The sequence below is a fragment of the Pezoporus flaviventris genome, unplaced genomic scaffold, assembly GCF_033815535.1.
Source record: "Pezoporus flaviventris isolate CSIRO_AGI_PZ_B2104156 unplaced genomic scaffold, CSIRO_AGI_Pfla_v1 ptg000007l, whole genome shotgun sequence".
In the NCBI taxonomy this organism is placed as follows: domain Eukaryota; kingdom Metazoa; phylum Chordata; class Aves; order Psittaciformes; family Psittacidae; genus Pezoporus; species Pezoporus flaviventris.
Window position 1 is genome coordinate 67,546,682 of NW_026892555.1, and position 17,174 is coordinate 67,563,855.

At 36.1% G+C, this 17,174-nt stretch overlaps 1 protein-coding gene across 2 annotated transcripts in view; it reads left to right on the forward strand.

The window, feature by feature from the left end:
• GALNT1 (polypeptide N-acetylgalactosaminyltransferase 1) overlaps positions 1-17,174 on the forward strand; it is an 85,783-nt gene that overhangs the window by 52,345 nt on the left and 16,264 nt on the right. Inside the window, exons 1-4 of one of the 2 annotated variants that reach the window (XM_061449088.1) lie at positions 1,547-1,626; positions 8,675-8,841; positions 14,653-14,860; positions 16,429-16,599. In XM_061449088.1, the coding sequence (XP_061305072.1) occupies positions 8,799-8,841; positions 14,653-14,860; positions 16,429-16,599 (422 nt within the window). In that variant the 5' untranslated portion in view covers positions 1,547-1,626; positions 8,675-8,798. Of the gene's footprint in view, positions 1-1,546; positions 1,627-8,674; positions 8,842-14,652; positions 14,861-16,428; positions 16,600-17,174 lie in introns of those variants that run through there. The other variant, XM_061449086.1, reaches the window with a different exon arrangement.

Consider the following 17,174-nt stretch of genomic DNA (forward strand, 5'->3'; position numbering starts at 1 on the left):
GTTGAATCATAGTATGATGCATTCACAAAATTTGCATAATCCCTGCATGAGGAAAACAGTTTGAGTAAACCTATTCATAGAAAAACAGTAAAGGCACACATGCAAGAGGATGCTCTTGGAACTCGTGTGTGACACTGGGGCTTTAAATGGCAGTACATGAAGTATTTGCTTCTGTGTGAGGCTAGTGAAGGTGTGCTCTTTTTGCTTTTAACTACTCAGGAGAATAGCGGAGGGATATATTCATGTACTCTTATATATATATATAATCTGCTGTAAATGTGAACTTCAGCCAAAAGAATCTTCTCACTGCTTCTGTGGATACTGATCTCATGTTTGTGTGGCCTTCACATTCACTGACTGGATGGAAGATTGCACGTCAAAAAGGGGAAAAAAGCGTATTTTGTTGAATCAGCAAACTGAAGCAATGCACACCCAGCAGCTGTGTAATTACCAGAGCTGGTGCAAAGAAGGGGATGGGACAAAACTCTAAGGGTGAAAAGTGGGATTATTGCTTTTGGCAGCAGCCCCCAGTTCCACTGAACTGGGAGGAACATGGGAGAGGAGGGAGGGAAAGAGGAGCAACAAGACACTTTGTTACAAAAAAAGTTTGTATTAAAAGTTCTGTGTGTACACACAGAAAGGGTCTTAAATTACCCATAAGGTCTGGCAGATTTAAATATCTCCATAAATTGTGATATGCTGCGTGAACTTTTGGTATTCATTTAGGTCAGGTAGTACTGATGTAAGAGATAATAAAAAAGAGTAAAGTTGGCAACATAGATGGAAGACTTCGGAAATTTATTCAGTGTTTCGTTACAAGCTAGAAATCCTGGCTGTTCATTAACCTGGCATCTCTAAAAGAAATCTGCTGATCTGATGGGTATTGTAACATTCAGCAATGCCACGCTGGAAATCTGAAAGCATGCGAGGTATTAAAGACTGCAGTTCTTTCAAGCAGAAGTATTTTTTCATCTGGCTTTTGTGGTGCTTATCGCTTGCGACTGGCCCACTGTAGAATCAACATTTGGAAATGTTCTTGTTCATGTCGACTTAATGAGTAGCCTGGAAGAAATTACCTATAAATCTTTACCCTGGAAAATTTAGAAGGTGAGGAGGAAGTCACTATAAAAATTCAGCTTGCTTCTTTATATATAAATATGTATATTTTTATATATATATATACACATCTGTATATGCATACATATATACACGTGTGTGCATATTTACACAAACGCTTGGCAATCTCATTCTTAGTTACGAGTGTCTTCTATTTTGGATAAGCAGCCATATCCAGAACTATATTCAAATTGATAGGTCAAATATGGAGAATAATTTGGCTAGGGAACTTAGGGTTCAATTTCAGTCTTTGAAGGCAGAATTGTGTTTGTTTCTGTCAAGAGACACTTTCCTGTGATTGCTTTCAGGATAAGGAAAATAGTAATTGCAGCTAATTATTTTATGAAATTCTGCTTGAATTCTGTAACCACAATGGTTTTAAGGACCATTTTGGATTTTGTTTCCAGGGTCTAAAGAAGATTTCTACTTGACTCATGAGATAATGCGACCTTTCTTATATCCAAATGTTTGAGATCAGAAGAAAGGAAAATTTCATACTCTTGATGTCAGGTAAATTACGTAATACTATTCGAGGCAGACATTAAGCAGGCTGGATGGAAATGCTTAAGTAAGAATAAGGGATTTGCCTGCATTCAAGTCACTTGTTCAAAAAGATTAATTGGAGTTGTGATATGAATTGCAGAAATGAAGACCTCTTTGTAAGCCAAATTGTTCTGATTTGATTGGAAGAAGCAGTTTCAGGAGTAGCATGAAGTTTTGTTGTAACTTTATCTGCAGTGCTTTCTCTTTGTGCAGCCACAAGTTAGAACTGTGGTTGCATGCAGTCTGTGTAGTGAAAAGTGGTTTGGCATGTTATGACAGTCAGCGATTCCATCTTTCTCAGAAGTATTGCTTTTAGCCCTTCTAGCTGTGCTGCTTCTGTGTGAAAATGAGATCTTTATTCATCTTGATTGTCTTCAATTTGGGAGCTGGGGTTTTCTTAAATTTTATACTGGGAGCAGATTTATTGACACTCTTGTTCATAATGATATCATGAGGCTGCCGCTTATAAACAGGAAAAATTGAAGTCAGAAACACACCACTTGAGTGCTGGTGGTTCTTGCTGTAGTGTTTTGACACTTTCTCTGCCACCCCTGCTACAGGGCTTTATCATCTGAGGGAAATGTAGGTCAGTTTGTACAGCTTAAGGCCTCTTATTTCTAAACTGTTTTCATCCGTGACTTAAGTAGAGAGGAGGTTTTGTGTTAGACATAGCTGTGCCCCAGCTTTGTTACATGAAGTTTATTGCAGGCTGTAACTTACGGTAAGTGGACAGGTAAACAATGGATTACTGACATTTTATGGCGCTATGGTGATATTCATCGGATATCGGTAATTAAAGCCTGAGAGGTGTTCAGATTTTCTGCTTTTCTTCTCTGTTGGTCTGGCATTCATTTTGGCAATCTCAGTAGAAAATAAATGTGTATTTTCAATATCTAAGGATACTGATGCTTACATCCCAGAGACTCAAATATATTTGAATACTCAAGAGTATACTGTTTGTACTGCGTCAATAATATTAAACAGATTTAATACAGGGTCTGTACTGTATAGTATTTGCTGAAAGTTTCAGCTCTAACCTGATTTTCAGCTAGACTTGGACTATTCCTTTGTCAAATTTTACAAATTTGTTCTGGGATGCAGTTTATTTATAACTTCAGCCTTTATTTATAACTTGTTTGTAGTATGCAAGATAAAAGATTGTAGTAAATTTGTAAAATGACTAAATATGCTTCCCTTCCTGCCCCAATCTGTTGCTAGTACAGCTTTCAAATATGTATCAGCACTTCGTTATCCTACTGCACATATGAGCTCTAAGCCCTACTGGGGTTTCCCAACTGAGCTGCTTAGTGCACAGGAGACACTTTTGCTTGTGTTCAACCTCTGTCCTTTATCACAGTGCTCAGGGCTGTGAGCACTGGGCTAGTAAACAAGAATTACATAGGTAGTTTACTGCTGTTAATGTTTTTGAGTCCTTGTAAATTGTTGGTCATGCCTTGAACCTATGGAAGGCTGGTGGAATCTGGAAATAAAGTGGGTATCAGGTATAGCAAGTGATGGCTCACATAGTGTCTATTAATTTTTGTGATTCGAGTAAGCATAAGAGGCTTTGTTTTGAAAGCTATGTTTAGAAACAACAACAAAAAGAATATTTCAATGTGAACTTGTGCTCTCATTGTTCCTCTGTGGAGAATAACCTATTGGCAGCATCGGAAGGGGAAGAGATCTGCCCTGTAGGATTTAGAAATTTCGTGTTTATTTCTAGTACAGAGTATAATTATGACAAAATCTTTATAAAAAAATACCTTTTTTGTTTTGTTGTTTGTTTGGGTTTTTTATTGCCTCAGTGAATGAGGTTTTTCTCAATTGTATCACACTGCATAAACATTATGGCAGTGAATGATTAATTTCCTACAAGACCTCTGCCCTGTTTAGTTTTTTTTTGGGGGGGCATGGTTCTTTAGCCTATGAAACAAAAGCATTTAGTAGCTGTTGGGATATTAAATCCCATTGTATTATGTTACTTTCAGAAATTATTTAGCATGACTTTGAAGGGTGTGCAAACAGATCACTGCTAACATTGTAAATATTTTGTCTTTTGAGATTTGAGAATATTACACATGTAGCATTCAATCTTTGGTTTTAGGAATAATTTCTAAGTAAATTGATCTATGAATGCAATTTCATAGTCTCAATAGAAAGCCAAGCAAGTACTGTTCTGTATTAAGATGGATGCACAGTTTCATTTTTTTAAGGTAAATTTGAAGTGCTTGTGAAAGTTACAACAGCAAACTGAAAGGTGGTGTTAGGATAGTGACGGGTGGTGTCCCGAGTCCCTGGTGTTTCTGTGTCTGGGGTGCCAATGGCTAGAGTGGGTAAGCCTTGTCGATCTCCCGGTCAGGCACCGAGCAGAGCAGATAGGTATCAGAAGAATTTTACCTTCTGAGGAATTCAAATGAAGGAACTTGTAAGATCACCTGGTAGATTACTTCTGTCCCCACAGTGGTAAAGTACATTTTTCTCATTCCTTCACTGGCATCAGAGGAGAGAGAGGCTTCCAGTTCTGCTAGATGTGGAGAGGTGTTGAGATTATATGGTTGTGCTGGTGCAAGAAGTGCAAAATGAAGAGTTGTCTTCCTTCCATGCAAGATTGTGCTGAAGCAGCAGTTAAACTCTTGAGATTAATGGCTTAATTTTATTTGGACAGAATTGCATTACTTGCTGTCTCTTCTGGTTATTTTCATAATGTCTTCTGTGGCCTATTTGTACCCTGTGTTGAAAGTAGAAAAGCAGCTTATTCAGAAGTTCTTCAAGTGCATTTGAAGTAGCATCAGGTACATTCCAAGTGGCGATGTGTAACCTGCTGAATACAGTTCTCTTTTGAGATTATTTTTAGTTTTCCTGAATATCCCCCTATCTAAAACATGCAGAGCTTCTATATAAGATTCAATTAACACCTTCATTAAAAAATCAAGATAACAGAGAAGTATAACACAACCCATAGTTGATTATTTAGACTTCCATCTTAAAAACTTTTGTGGATTTAAACTCTTGAAATCAGGCTACAGGGTGTTAGGGACAACTTAAGCTTATTCTGCTGTCACTGTTCTTCTTTAGCAATGTTATATATGCTAGGATCTGTTCTCCTTCCTTCGCTTTTAGTCCATTAAATTTGAATTTAAGTTGTGAAGGATTTGGACATCTTACACTGCCTTGTGCCCTTGGAGAGATATGGACCTGAGAGTAACTATGTAGTTCTAAAGAACTGAGCCTAAAGTATTCTGAATGCGTGATACAAAATTGCAAAAGGGTGAAATTCTGTGAAGAACATGTATGGCTGTTTTAGAGAGGTCAGAGCAGAGTTATGTCTTTATAGTCCTGTGACTCCTTAGTAAAGCAGCTTCTAAAAGTGTAGCTTCTAAACTTGTTTTTCTGAAATCTGATTTTGATTGGGCGTTAAAAATTTGGATAACTTCATTTCCTAACTAATTTTCCATTTTATTTCCTAGTTACATGAAAGCAAGAAATCAAAAATTAGGGAAGAATATAAGGCTAAAGCAGCTGAAGGTGGGGATTTCAGTGCATGAGACGGAGACTTGCTATGAAATAAAGAACATTACTGTTTTAAGCGTTGGAATGTGTACATGAAGAAATGTAGACTAATTAGGCTTTTTGTCTTGATCATATTTTAACAATCTGGCATATTAGTTTCCTGTACCTGCAGGTAATAGGGCAGTAAGTCTCTGCTTGTGTTTTAAAAGTCTGACATTTCTGGGGAGTTTCCACAGTTTAAATAATATATGGAGTCACATTAGCCAAGAGTTTGCATCATGAATGCTGTAGATGAAGGAAAGAATGATGCATTCCATGCGAAGTAGACATTCTCAGCTGCTGTTTGGAGTCTTCATTAAATTCCTGGAGATGGTATGCCTTCCTAATATTATGCACTCAATTCTGAAACTGTTTGAGGCAGGATCCAACAAAGGGAACATAATATATTAGTTGTTAATTAAAATTCAAATTGTCCTTAATTCATACACTATGTGTCATACCACTCACGGTTATATTCTGCTACTAATGTTGCATAACAGTTGAAACTAATAGGTTATTTTAAACTCTGTAGTAATCCCTTTCTGGATTATTTTGTTTTCAAATGAAAGACAAAAAAGATTCTTAATTTATATATTAGTAAGGATAAAACAAGGTTTATATAGAAAGTTAATACTCTAATTATAGACATCAACTGTTCCATTTTATTTGTCTGATATTCTACAGCAATACATTCTTGGGGGGAAGGAGTGTGTGTCAGTGTTTTCAAAACTAAAAATGGAGTATATAGCTAACAGGTATTTATAGAAAGGCAGGTGAAAGGAATATGAAAAATCAGGTATCATGCTATTCTGTCCTTTATTCTGCCTGCGTCAGTGGATCTTTCCAGAATAAATTCACACCAAACCCTTTAAGAATAGCATTCAAAAATTTCAAGCCAGTTTTATTATGGAATACCCTTGTGTTACACATGGCGGCCTTTTACATATTGCTAAACAAGCCAGTCTAGGGTGGCTCTTAAATTGTTACCCCAGAAAGGGTTGATCTGTGGGGTTGAGGGTAGACTTTCCTCTTCAGGAAAGGAGGATGTTCACCTTCTGCAGGACAGGGCAGTGGGAATGCCTTTTTGGCATCCCAAAAGATACCTGTAAGCCTGCCTCTTAGTACTAAAAAGTTCACCTTCAAAGATGGGTCTTAAATGTTTTGATATATTTATACTTAGGACAGTGTAATAGTTTATAAGCATGGTAGTCCCTGATCACTTGCCTAGCTTTTATTATACCAGTTCATTGATCTGAGCTCAAATAAAATCTTCTGTAAGACCGTGAAAGAAAAAAGGCAAGGCTGGAGATGAGAGATTTCATATTACAATAGTAGATCCTGTGGCTGCCTCAGCAAGATATTCTTGGTGAATGACACATTGTTATCGCTTTTCAGAGAACTGCTTGCAGGCTCCTCTCAGGTTTTTTACAAATATTCTGCCAAAAAGTAGAGGAGCAATAGGTGGATCGGTGTTCCTACTGTAGCTGAAGGTCTACAATCAGACATTCCTTTTCTAGTCTAGGGAGCAGTGCAGCAGAAGGAATAAAACATTAAGAATCTGGTTTTAAAGTAGCAAAATAGGCTGAACAAGTGACAAATATGGGGGAAAGATTATTTGGCTTGTGATCTAATATTTCATCTGAAATTCATAGCATCTTTTTAAAAGGCTATTTTATTTTTCAAGTGATACCACAGAAAGAAATAACTTCTTCAGCTGGCATGCTTTGCAATATTTTTTTACGTGTGAATTAAATTGGAAAACATAGGGATATATGGCTACTTCACTAAGATTTTATGATATTTCCCAAAGTTTTCATGATCACTTCAGTGCAGCGATTAATTATATTTGGCCATAAATGTATAATAAGTATAATATTGATCCTACAGCATCAGTTCTCAGAAATGAAAAATGATGCCACAGAAGGCCTTTCAGATATTTCTTCAGTTGTATCTGGATTTACGGATCTTTTCTGGGATCTCTGTGCACACTGAGCTTTTGTCTCCACCTCAGAGCTGAAATGACTGTGCTGTGAGAGCTGCTCTCACTTCAAAGAGCTCTGGCTAACCAAGTTATCCACCAAATGAAATATTCCTTTTGGGAGCCCGCTTTTGGCTGACATTTCTGGTGTCACTGGTTTGAATGGGATTAGATGCTGACATCATAATCCTATATTGGCAGGCTGTTCTTTCAGCATTGGTTTTATATGTTTAGGGTAGAGGATACATACTATATACTTCTCAAGCTCTCAGACAGCACTGCTGTTAAGGTGATAGTCATAAATACTTGTTACTATACTTTAATAACATTTAGGTTACAGGACAGTGAATCAACTCAAGAATTTGGGATCTAATAAGATTTTTTTAAATGAAGGTCCATTTGATGTATTTCTTTTTCCTCTCCAATGTTTTCCTTGTGTTTGTGATCTGCATACATCTCTTATCTTTGATTCTTAAAGGATTTGTGCCATCATATCTTGTGTAAGTCTCTGTGTGTGATTTTGAATGTGCAGGAGGAGCAGATCTGCGCAGAGAACACTTCAATTTGCAGGGTTATTTTTTAGAGCAGAATTGTATTTTCGGAATTGTTAAGAGTACCTTATGTACAGCATATTGATTTTTTTTTTTTTTTTAGGAGATGCTGAAAATATCACTTGTTTTAAAATAGTATTATGGAGTGTAAAATGTTGGCTGCATGTGGGATTCCTTGAAGCATGTATCATGCATCTGCTGTTAGGAGAGCTAAACCTATGTCTTTTTGTGCTGTCTTTGGAATGTATGCAATTCTCTTTTAACTTAGTGAGTCTTTATATAGTACTTCTAACATGTATACAATAAGTAGGAAAAAAGCCCTTTTTGTGTAATATAAACACATTAAATTATGAAATACACTTAACTCACCAGTATTACAGGTCTTGTTTTTTTCCAAACGTCAGCTGTGCCCAGGAGTCTTTCCTTCTCTTATTATTTGGTTTTGTTCATTATAGACTTCTTATTGCATTTACTTCCTAGTTTGTTTGCCATTTCTTGTGTCTCTCTCTCAATTCTCCCTCTGTACCCATTAGAGTACTATGATTTTGCCCTTGCACTCTAAGGGAATGCAAGCCTAAATTAGGGGTTTGGATTAGTCCGGACACGATACTCTTCACAAAACAGGGGTAGTGGAGGCACAATGTTATCTCTGTGTCTTAGCAGTATGGATGTCTCTTCTAGTACTGGTTATTAAATCGAGGTTCTCCTTTTTTAGTGGTATGATGGAATACATAGATGTATACATAACTGTACATAAGGGTATGTTTTAGGTAAAAATATAAATAGGTGCACCTTTGCTCCTTTGTCATATTTTTCATACAACTGATGTATTGTGAATGTTAGTCTTGACACTCAGAAGTAAACTTCAAAATTGCAGTTTTGACTGAAGGCTTGACCTTTACATATAGATGATGCTTTACCTTATTCCTGTTCGTAGGTGTAAAACGAAGGTGTATGCAGACAACCTTCCCACAACAAGTGTTGTCATTGTTTTTCACAATGAGGCTTGGAGCACGCTTCTACGAACTGTCCATAGTGTGATAAACAGGTCACCACGACACATGCTGGAAGAGATCGTCCTCGTCGATGATGCCAGTGAAAGAGGTAATGATAATGCCAGTGCTGTAGCTTGCTGCTCTTTATACTTAAAAAAAAATTGAGACTGACTTTCTACAGGCTTAGCTTTCCTTGGCAAAACACAGTAGCTGAGGCAGGGGAAGGCTGAGTGAGCAGTACCCATTGTGAAACACAGGTGGGTCATTCTCCACTGAAAACTAGTGTAAGTTTGTCTGTTTACTTTCCTGTTGACAGTATAGAGTTTGTGTTTGCTGGAGGCTTTATCCTATCACAGGTTTCATATTTCGTGTTCAGAATTTTAACACATTCCTAAAGCTTTTGAGGGTGTTTAATACTTGAATCACCTGGTGAATAGTAGCAAAGGTGACTGTCATATGCATCCAAATTTACTATCACTACCCCCATTAAAGTTGGTCTTCAGAGGGATTCATTTTGGTTATTCAGTTCATGGGAAGCTGAAGTTCAGTTTCTGTGCTGTAAGAGCTTCCACTCTGAATGAAAACTCCATGCTGCAGCATGAAACTTTTCATGTATAATGAAATTAACACGTGAAACTTGAAGCTGTGTTTTTCTTTAAATAACTTTATTCAGATTTTACTTTTTCTTTTTTTTTTTTTTTTTGTAAATTACAATATAGTAGAAACAAAAATAATATTCTGGACAATGTGTGATATTTCATTTTGGTTACTAGTTGATATTTGGCTTGTTCCTGGTTTAATCTTCCTTAGTGATATGGGTTATAAAATACAAATTGAGAGATATTTTTGTGTGTGTGTTTTAAATGGAGATGAGAGGGTATTATGTCTTTTTTGTTTAAAACGCTTCTATCTTTTTATACTGAATCACCCTCCTTTTCTGTATTTCTACATTGAAAGTTTTCCACTAGGACTAATAGCTAGTAGGCCACTAGAAAAAAGTCTTGGCGGCCACTATTTATAGCCTATTATCTGTATCAGCAGGAATTACCATGGTTTAGTCGTGGAAGGATTTTACACCAAGCATGCTGATACATGCTCCTGGTGCTACCAATGATGCAAAATCCATATTCTGCTGCTTATGGTAATCCCAACTTCAGGATAAGATGGCTAACTGTTGTCCAAACAACAAGATCTGTCCAAACAAGATGTATGTATGAAGAGGGACAGTGGATTTCAGACTGTATGGTCTAAGTAGCATCATGATAACATGGATTGCAGTGGTTAACAGGAGGTTTTATAGTAGTTAGTAAGCATTACAATATTTGTAGTTGAAGAACTTTAGAAGTGGATTTTTGCACTTTGTCTAACCTGTTAGCATAATGAGTTTCTTCAGATTGTGTGTATGATGCCTGAACATACTAACTTGCTTATTACAAAACATGTAGGTATAGAGTGTAGCTGACTGGGGAGCAGCTGAGTGAACTAAAGAAAGATTGTATCGACTAGTGGTGCTCTGACCAACCTGTTTTCCTAAGGAAGTGTAGCTCATGCACTCAGCCTGTGTTTGTACTTTTTATCTGTCTGTGGTCCTTGTCTCTGTGGCACCCTTGCTTGTTTTTGCTTTCTTACCTAGCTCTTAACTGCTTCAGCCAGTCTCAGTGCAATTTGGAAGAAGGGACAGAAGCCTTAAACAGAATTACGCTTTGGCAGCAGAGGAGGAATGCCTGTGCAAAAGGCTACTACATAAATGTGTCCCAGATTAGATGAGAGAGGTGTGATTAATTTTTGCTTTTAGAAAGGCACAAGATCAAATTTTCATTGTTTTCACTTGTGGGGAAGTTTTAATGACACCCCTCAATTTCTTGTCCTTTTGCAACCTTTATGTAAAGAAATCTGTATTTCTTTGGTTCTGATGATGTATGTGAAACTGCTCACTTCTCTTGGAGTTGTTCCCAGGGAACAATCCTCTTTTTAATGGATGCTGATATTTGGATTCTGAATACATATACTAGGTTATTGTGCAGGTATATGTTTCCTTAATGGAAAAGAGGTAGTACATTTTGTGTACAGACTTTTGCTAGGAAGGCAAAGGTTTTCGCAAGTATGCTCTGTTTCATCTGTTAAAACAGTCATTGGAAGTAATTCAGATCAGTGCTAATGATTGTGACAGGTCAGCTTTCAATATGACTTATAAATAGAGCAAACTAATATTAAAATAATATAGACATAGTATTAATGTCTTTGCCTTCCAATTTCTGTTTTAGAAAAAAATCAATTTTAACATAGCAGAAGCTGTGTTGTCATTGTGAATCACAGAATTACAGCCCAGTTAAAAAAGCCTGTGACTTTCTCTAGATAAGTTTTCTGGGTTTAGGCTAGGTAATGAAAGCAAGGGAACTTAATTCCAGGCTGAAAAATACAACATTTCAGACTTTTTTGCATGTTGTTATTGAACCTCTTCCAACATACAGTTCTGAAATCTGTGATCTTCATTTCAGATCACTCAGGCATCTTTTATTCCCAGTTATTTTCAACAGTTACTGAAAGGGTTTGGTTTATTTTGTTTTCCAAAAACTTGTTATTTTGCGTGCATGCTTTTGCATTAAACAAAACGGAAGGGTATGGTGCCTCAAAATTTGAAGGGTTTAGCATATGCTACTTAAGCATTCAGTTTGTGTTGAACTAAACCAGCAGACGTTCCCAGAAAAAGAAAATGTTAAGTCTGGATAGTATATTTTGAATTCTAGCATCAGAGGCAATTTAATTGGAATAAAGTAAGCATTCAGTTTGCCTGAAGCACACTTTGTACCTGCTAGTGTCATGCTCTTAGAAGAATGAATTTGCATAATATCACCCAATTATTTACACCAAAAAGAAAAACTTTGGGGAAACAAGACCTATCTGTAACCCTGTTCTCTAGTTACTGATCAGAATTATATAGTTTTAAGTATTGATCTTCGGTAACTATTTAGAAAAAAAATGTAACGGGAGAAATCAGGATTAGCCAGTACTTAAAACTGGGTCAATACTGAATGGCCAAGCATGGTAGGCAGATTACATTAGGATAGAATACACTCTCAGAATTTGGTTACATAGATACAGATCAAGGCAATGTAACAAACGAAATTGCTGACAGTAATGTCTTATAAAACATTCATACTTAAAACTGTGTATACTTATATGTGATAAATCTGTGCTTTATTGTTGGTTCATAAAAAGAGGCATTGTTTGCAACTTAATTTTTCATTTATATTCATATAAATGTGACTCAGAACTGGCAAGATGTTTTTCAACTTAAGCACTTAGTTGACTTGGACTGAATACATCTGTTTTTTTTTGGCTTTCTTAGTTCTGTTATTGACACAGAGGGTGCTCTTTAAACTGTCCATAGTCTTAGGTAAAATTATGAACCCTTTCGATACAGAAAAAGTTTGAAAGGAATATCCAGAACAATGAGTTAAATGAAACAAAAATTATACCTCTGAAAATACAAAAAAAATATTGTTTCCAAGTAGAAGCATTTGGGGGAGGAAGGGTGGTGGGTTTTTGTTTCCTTGGTGGTTTTTGTTTGTTTGTTTGTTTTGGGGGGGGTGGGGGGGTGGTTTTTTTTTTTGGTTAAATACTGTCAAAGCTTACTCTGTTGGAAGTGTATGAGGCAGTGCTAAAAATTTACTCAGCAATCATTCTAGGTCACTTGTAAACAGCTGACTCTGTAATGCATCAAACTTTTTATTCTTTTTATTTACTGTTTTTAATACAGAATGTAGTATACAGAGGAACCAGTAGGTTTGTCTAGAAAATAATCTCTGCAGCTTGATTCTGGCATTCCTGGTAGGCCAAAATATATTGCATGCTTTCTTTTAAAGAAAAAGTGTCAACTTAGAAGAAATTATTCCTAGTTCCTGGATGTGCGACTGGTCCAAATCTTTAGACTGTTGCTACTTAAACTAAGGGAGCAGTTTGTGAGGGATGTGTGTCACTCTAAGAGACAGTGCTCTGGAGAGAAAATATGCTACTTAGATTTGAGCATTAAATCCTGACTGCTTGTAGTAGAGGAACATCAGAAATCTTGATGCCTGTGTTATTTTTCCATGCTTTTGTATGGATAAAATATCAAGCTTTTATCTTTTTATTTTGCTGGAAAAGTGTAACTTTCTGCTTTATGCTAGTTCTTGACTGCTGCAGTTGTATTATTGAAATCTTTCTTTCTCTCTTCCTCCTGGCAGAATTTTACCATTGTGCATTCAAGAACCGTGTTCCAACCCATATTCATTCAGCTTAAAGCAGTTAAAATTGCTTTAAAAACTTGTCAGTACTATACCTGAAATGTGCAGAGAAACATACTGATCTGTGTGACTTGCTCATGAGATGGTTAGCATAGAGAGGGGTGCTTCACTGTTTTATTCAATTTGTGTATACCATGAAAGCTTATTAAAACAATAAAATTTACCATAGTACTAGTTCCTTTAAATTAGTGGCTTTGGAAAGCCACCCTGTAAGAGGTGAGATTATATTTGCTACATAGTCAGTCAGCCAAATGATCTCTCTGTTCAATTTCAAAAGGCCTACAAAATGCTCAGACATGTACACTTGGTTTGTACTAATAAACATTTATTCATTTCAGTCTCTGTTAATATGCAAAATAAGAATTTACTTGTTTTGAGTTTCTCTGGGGACAAATATTTAAGATCTATCAACTGCTTAGGCTCTTTTAGCACAGTTGAGCTTTCAAAATGTCATAACTTATTTCTGTGGGGTTTAGTGACAGTCCAAAAATGCACAAAAGAAGAAATGAAGAGGCAATTAGAACTCATTCATCTGGAGCAGTGCTAAGGAATGGTAATCACCCCCAGGTCAGGTCTGCCTCTTGAGATTTGCAAAACAGCCATTAAGAGTTCATGTGGTGCTTCTTCTCCCCCCCTCTGCCCCTCCTTCTCCCCCTGCCCAGTTTATTCTCGTATGAGTTCTTACTATCTTATGCTAAATCGTGCCAGAGGCTTCGCACTATTGTAGTACAACTCCCATGTGCTTTAAGCGTATAGTCTAATATATTCCATAGATGTGTTATAAGACTGTTTTGCCTTTTTTTTTCTTTTTATGAAGATTTGAAATCTGCAAGTTACTGCAGAATTTTGTTTCTGTGGCTGTCAACTGCATTCTCCCTTAATTCTTCGTTCTTCCTTTGGCATCATCCATCATAGTCTAATAACTCTTTGTAATGCAAGTAATTTTAAGTCTCTAGGCATATGGTAGTTGGTTATGGGTGTTCTATTTTGAATAATTTGTCCTTCAGCTAAACTGAGGCTTGTTGATGTCAGTCATTTATGTGTGTATGATTTTGTCCTTATTTATGTTTTGAGGTGTTGCAGTGATTAATTTAACAGAAAAAATATTAGCTAGAAAAAACTAGAGAAAACACAACTGAAAAATTAACTTGATCATGTTTTAAACAGCTTGCAAAGAAATTACCTGGAAGTTACATTCCTAAGGGAGGTAATTTATGTTCAGCTAGTTGGATCATCTTCTGTATTTTCTTGGTAGTGTTTTGTCCAAGAGCACTTATGCATATGTTTTTGAAAGTAAGAGTCGCATCTACTCCAAAATAAGAACTTGCCTATTCCATCTGCTTTCTGTGTAAACATTCTACACTCTCTTCATTTTTGTGTTTTCCATAGTGAAGAAATGAAGAGGAGGAAGAACTTCTTGCTCTAGCAAGTGAAACACATGGAGATGTGGAAGGGCATATTGTAAAGTGTAGAATAAGCATCAGAGGAAACTAGCTGAGAAAGTAGGAAAAGGATAGAAAATAAATGAGGAAACATCTCTTAATTTAATTCTCTTCTTATTAAAAAAAAAAGAGGAAAAAATATTGCTGAACTACGTGACTGACAGTTTTCATGGTTTTGATCATTCTTTGCAGACTTCTTGAAAAGACCATTGGAGAATTATGTGAAAAAACTAAAAGTACCTGTTCATGTGATTCGAATGGAACAGCGTTCTGGATTGATTAGAGCCAGATTAAAGGGGGCTGCTGCTTCTAAAGGCCAGGTCATCACCTTCTTGGATGCTCATTGTGAATGTACAGTAGGCTGGCTTGAACCTCTGCTGGCAAGGATCAAAGCTGACAGGTAATTATCCACTTCTTGGTCCATGTTGGTTTTCTCAGTTATTAAGAAATGTTCTAAGGATTACAATGCAGCCTACCAGCAATATCTGCTTTCTGAACAGCTGGATAAATTCTCATTGGTGTAAGGATAAAAGGCTAATTCAGAACAACTTTTAAAAAGTAAAACTTGGTTTAAAGTGAAACTTACATTGGGATGCATGGCATAATGTATTGCACAACGGAAGATGTAAGCATGAATGTAGTTGAGAAAGCAGTCTGCAGCCCTACTCATTCCTTCATGAATTTGGGAAGATATTATTGAGGAAGAAATGGAGCCCTGATCTCATATAACACCAACACTGTTGGTAAGAACTGTCAGGTTTACTGTTTTCAGGTTCTTATTTGATTATTTTGTAACGTATTTGTATTGTGGAAATCTGTACTGTGTCTTAACTCTACTGATGTATATTTGCAACAGTTAGAATACTTACTAGAATCATACTGATCTACTGCAGTATCATAGCTTTAGGTTTCTATCATAAGTCAATACTCACAACTTATGTCCATGATAGTGTGATGGAAATTGTGTTGAGGGGGAAAAAAGAAAGTGAAAGAATGGTCTGCTTTATAAAACATTCATATATCTAAACAGTAACCCTGTAGTTGCCTAACATCTGTTAGTAAACAGCATATTAAATAGACTAGATATTAAATATGGTGTTACAGATCTCTATTTTGTTCTTATGGTTGTAGATAAAAATCACTTTAAAATGAAATATAGCATTACACAATGAAAAAGCTGTTAGTAAAGAATCTTTGTTCAGCATTGTGCTGAGACATAATACTAACCTTTAAGTTATCATTAATAGACTTTCTTTGAGACTACAGTACATAAATTTTTACAATTTGTGCAAATGGCTCAACTAAATAAGTCCTTTAAATTTAGTTGCAACTGCTGAATCTTTTTACTGAGCTTTCCATGAGAGGAAGCCTGCTTGAGGATGGTTACTTATGATGATTAGAATTAGTTTCTGCAAGTTTGTGTCTTAGCAACATCAGGACAGTGGACAAAAAAGCCTCTTTCTGTCAAACTTATTGCAGTAGTTCTACTTTGTTAGTAATGCCTAAAATTTCTTAGTCCTGAAAGCATATAAGAATACTTTCCCAGAGCTAATGACCAAGTTTTAATTTCAAAACATGTAAGTTACTTTGACTACTTAACTAGAAACAAAAAACCTCCTTTTCTGTACAATCACTATGTGGCTGTGAGAGCTGTAATCAATTTTTCCGTCTGCAAAGGGATGAATATTTATTTATGGTAATAATACAAATGCTATTTAAAAAAAAGCTAGTATTGCGAAAATTTTATTAGAAAAACACATTTTCCTTTAGATTAATTAACTCTAATTAGCAAGACAGAATTAGACTATGTTTCATGGCAATAATCTATTGAGTACCGTTGTTAAGAGATGGCATTATAAAAATTTAAACTGTATATGTTAAAAACAAAACCTAAACAAACCAAAGCAACAAAAGCCCCACCTTTCTGGACACTTTAATGAATAGGTTTTGGTTCTTTCCTTTCCCTAGGAGGACAGTAGTGTGTCCGATCATTGATGTAATTAGCGATGACACCTTCGAATATATGGCAGGTTCTGACATGACCTATGGTGGATTCAACTGGAAGCTGAACTTTCGTTGGTATCCTGTCCCTCAGAGAGAGATGGATCGACGGAAAGGAGACCGAACTCTTCCTGTTAGGTAATGGGAAATTATTAAATGAGTTACAATGTTTACCTGATGTTTGCTTGTATCCTTTCTAGGTTAATCTTGTGAGTACTTAATGAATTGTATTGTAGCATCATTTTTGACTGATCAAAGGAACAGCATAAAATTTCTTTTACATGGCTTGGTTGTTGGTAACTTTTGGTAGCAATTAATTACTATCTTTTAACTAGGTTTTTTTATACTGATGCATGGGCTTTTATTGAAATTTCTTTTCTAACAAAGTAAACAATGTTTTGAAAAGATGCATCCATTTATGGTATGTTTGTGTATTTGTGTGTGTGCATACATATATAAACTTAGCATCTTAGGTAGTAAGAAAGAGAATTTGTGTGTAATGTGTACTTTTTAACAATTGTAGACTTATTTTCTGGTCTTACTGGCCAGTTCTGAAAGTGGACAAACCTTACTTACCATAAAGTTGAGGATATGGCCTTTACTGTTTTTTGTTTGATTTTCATTTAAGAAATAAGGGTTTTCTCGTTATATGGCAAATTGCGACACACATGCACCCTGATTCCCTTTTTAGGGGAAGGAAGCAACATAAATTT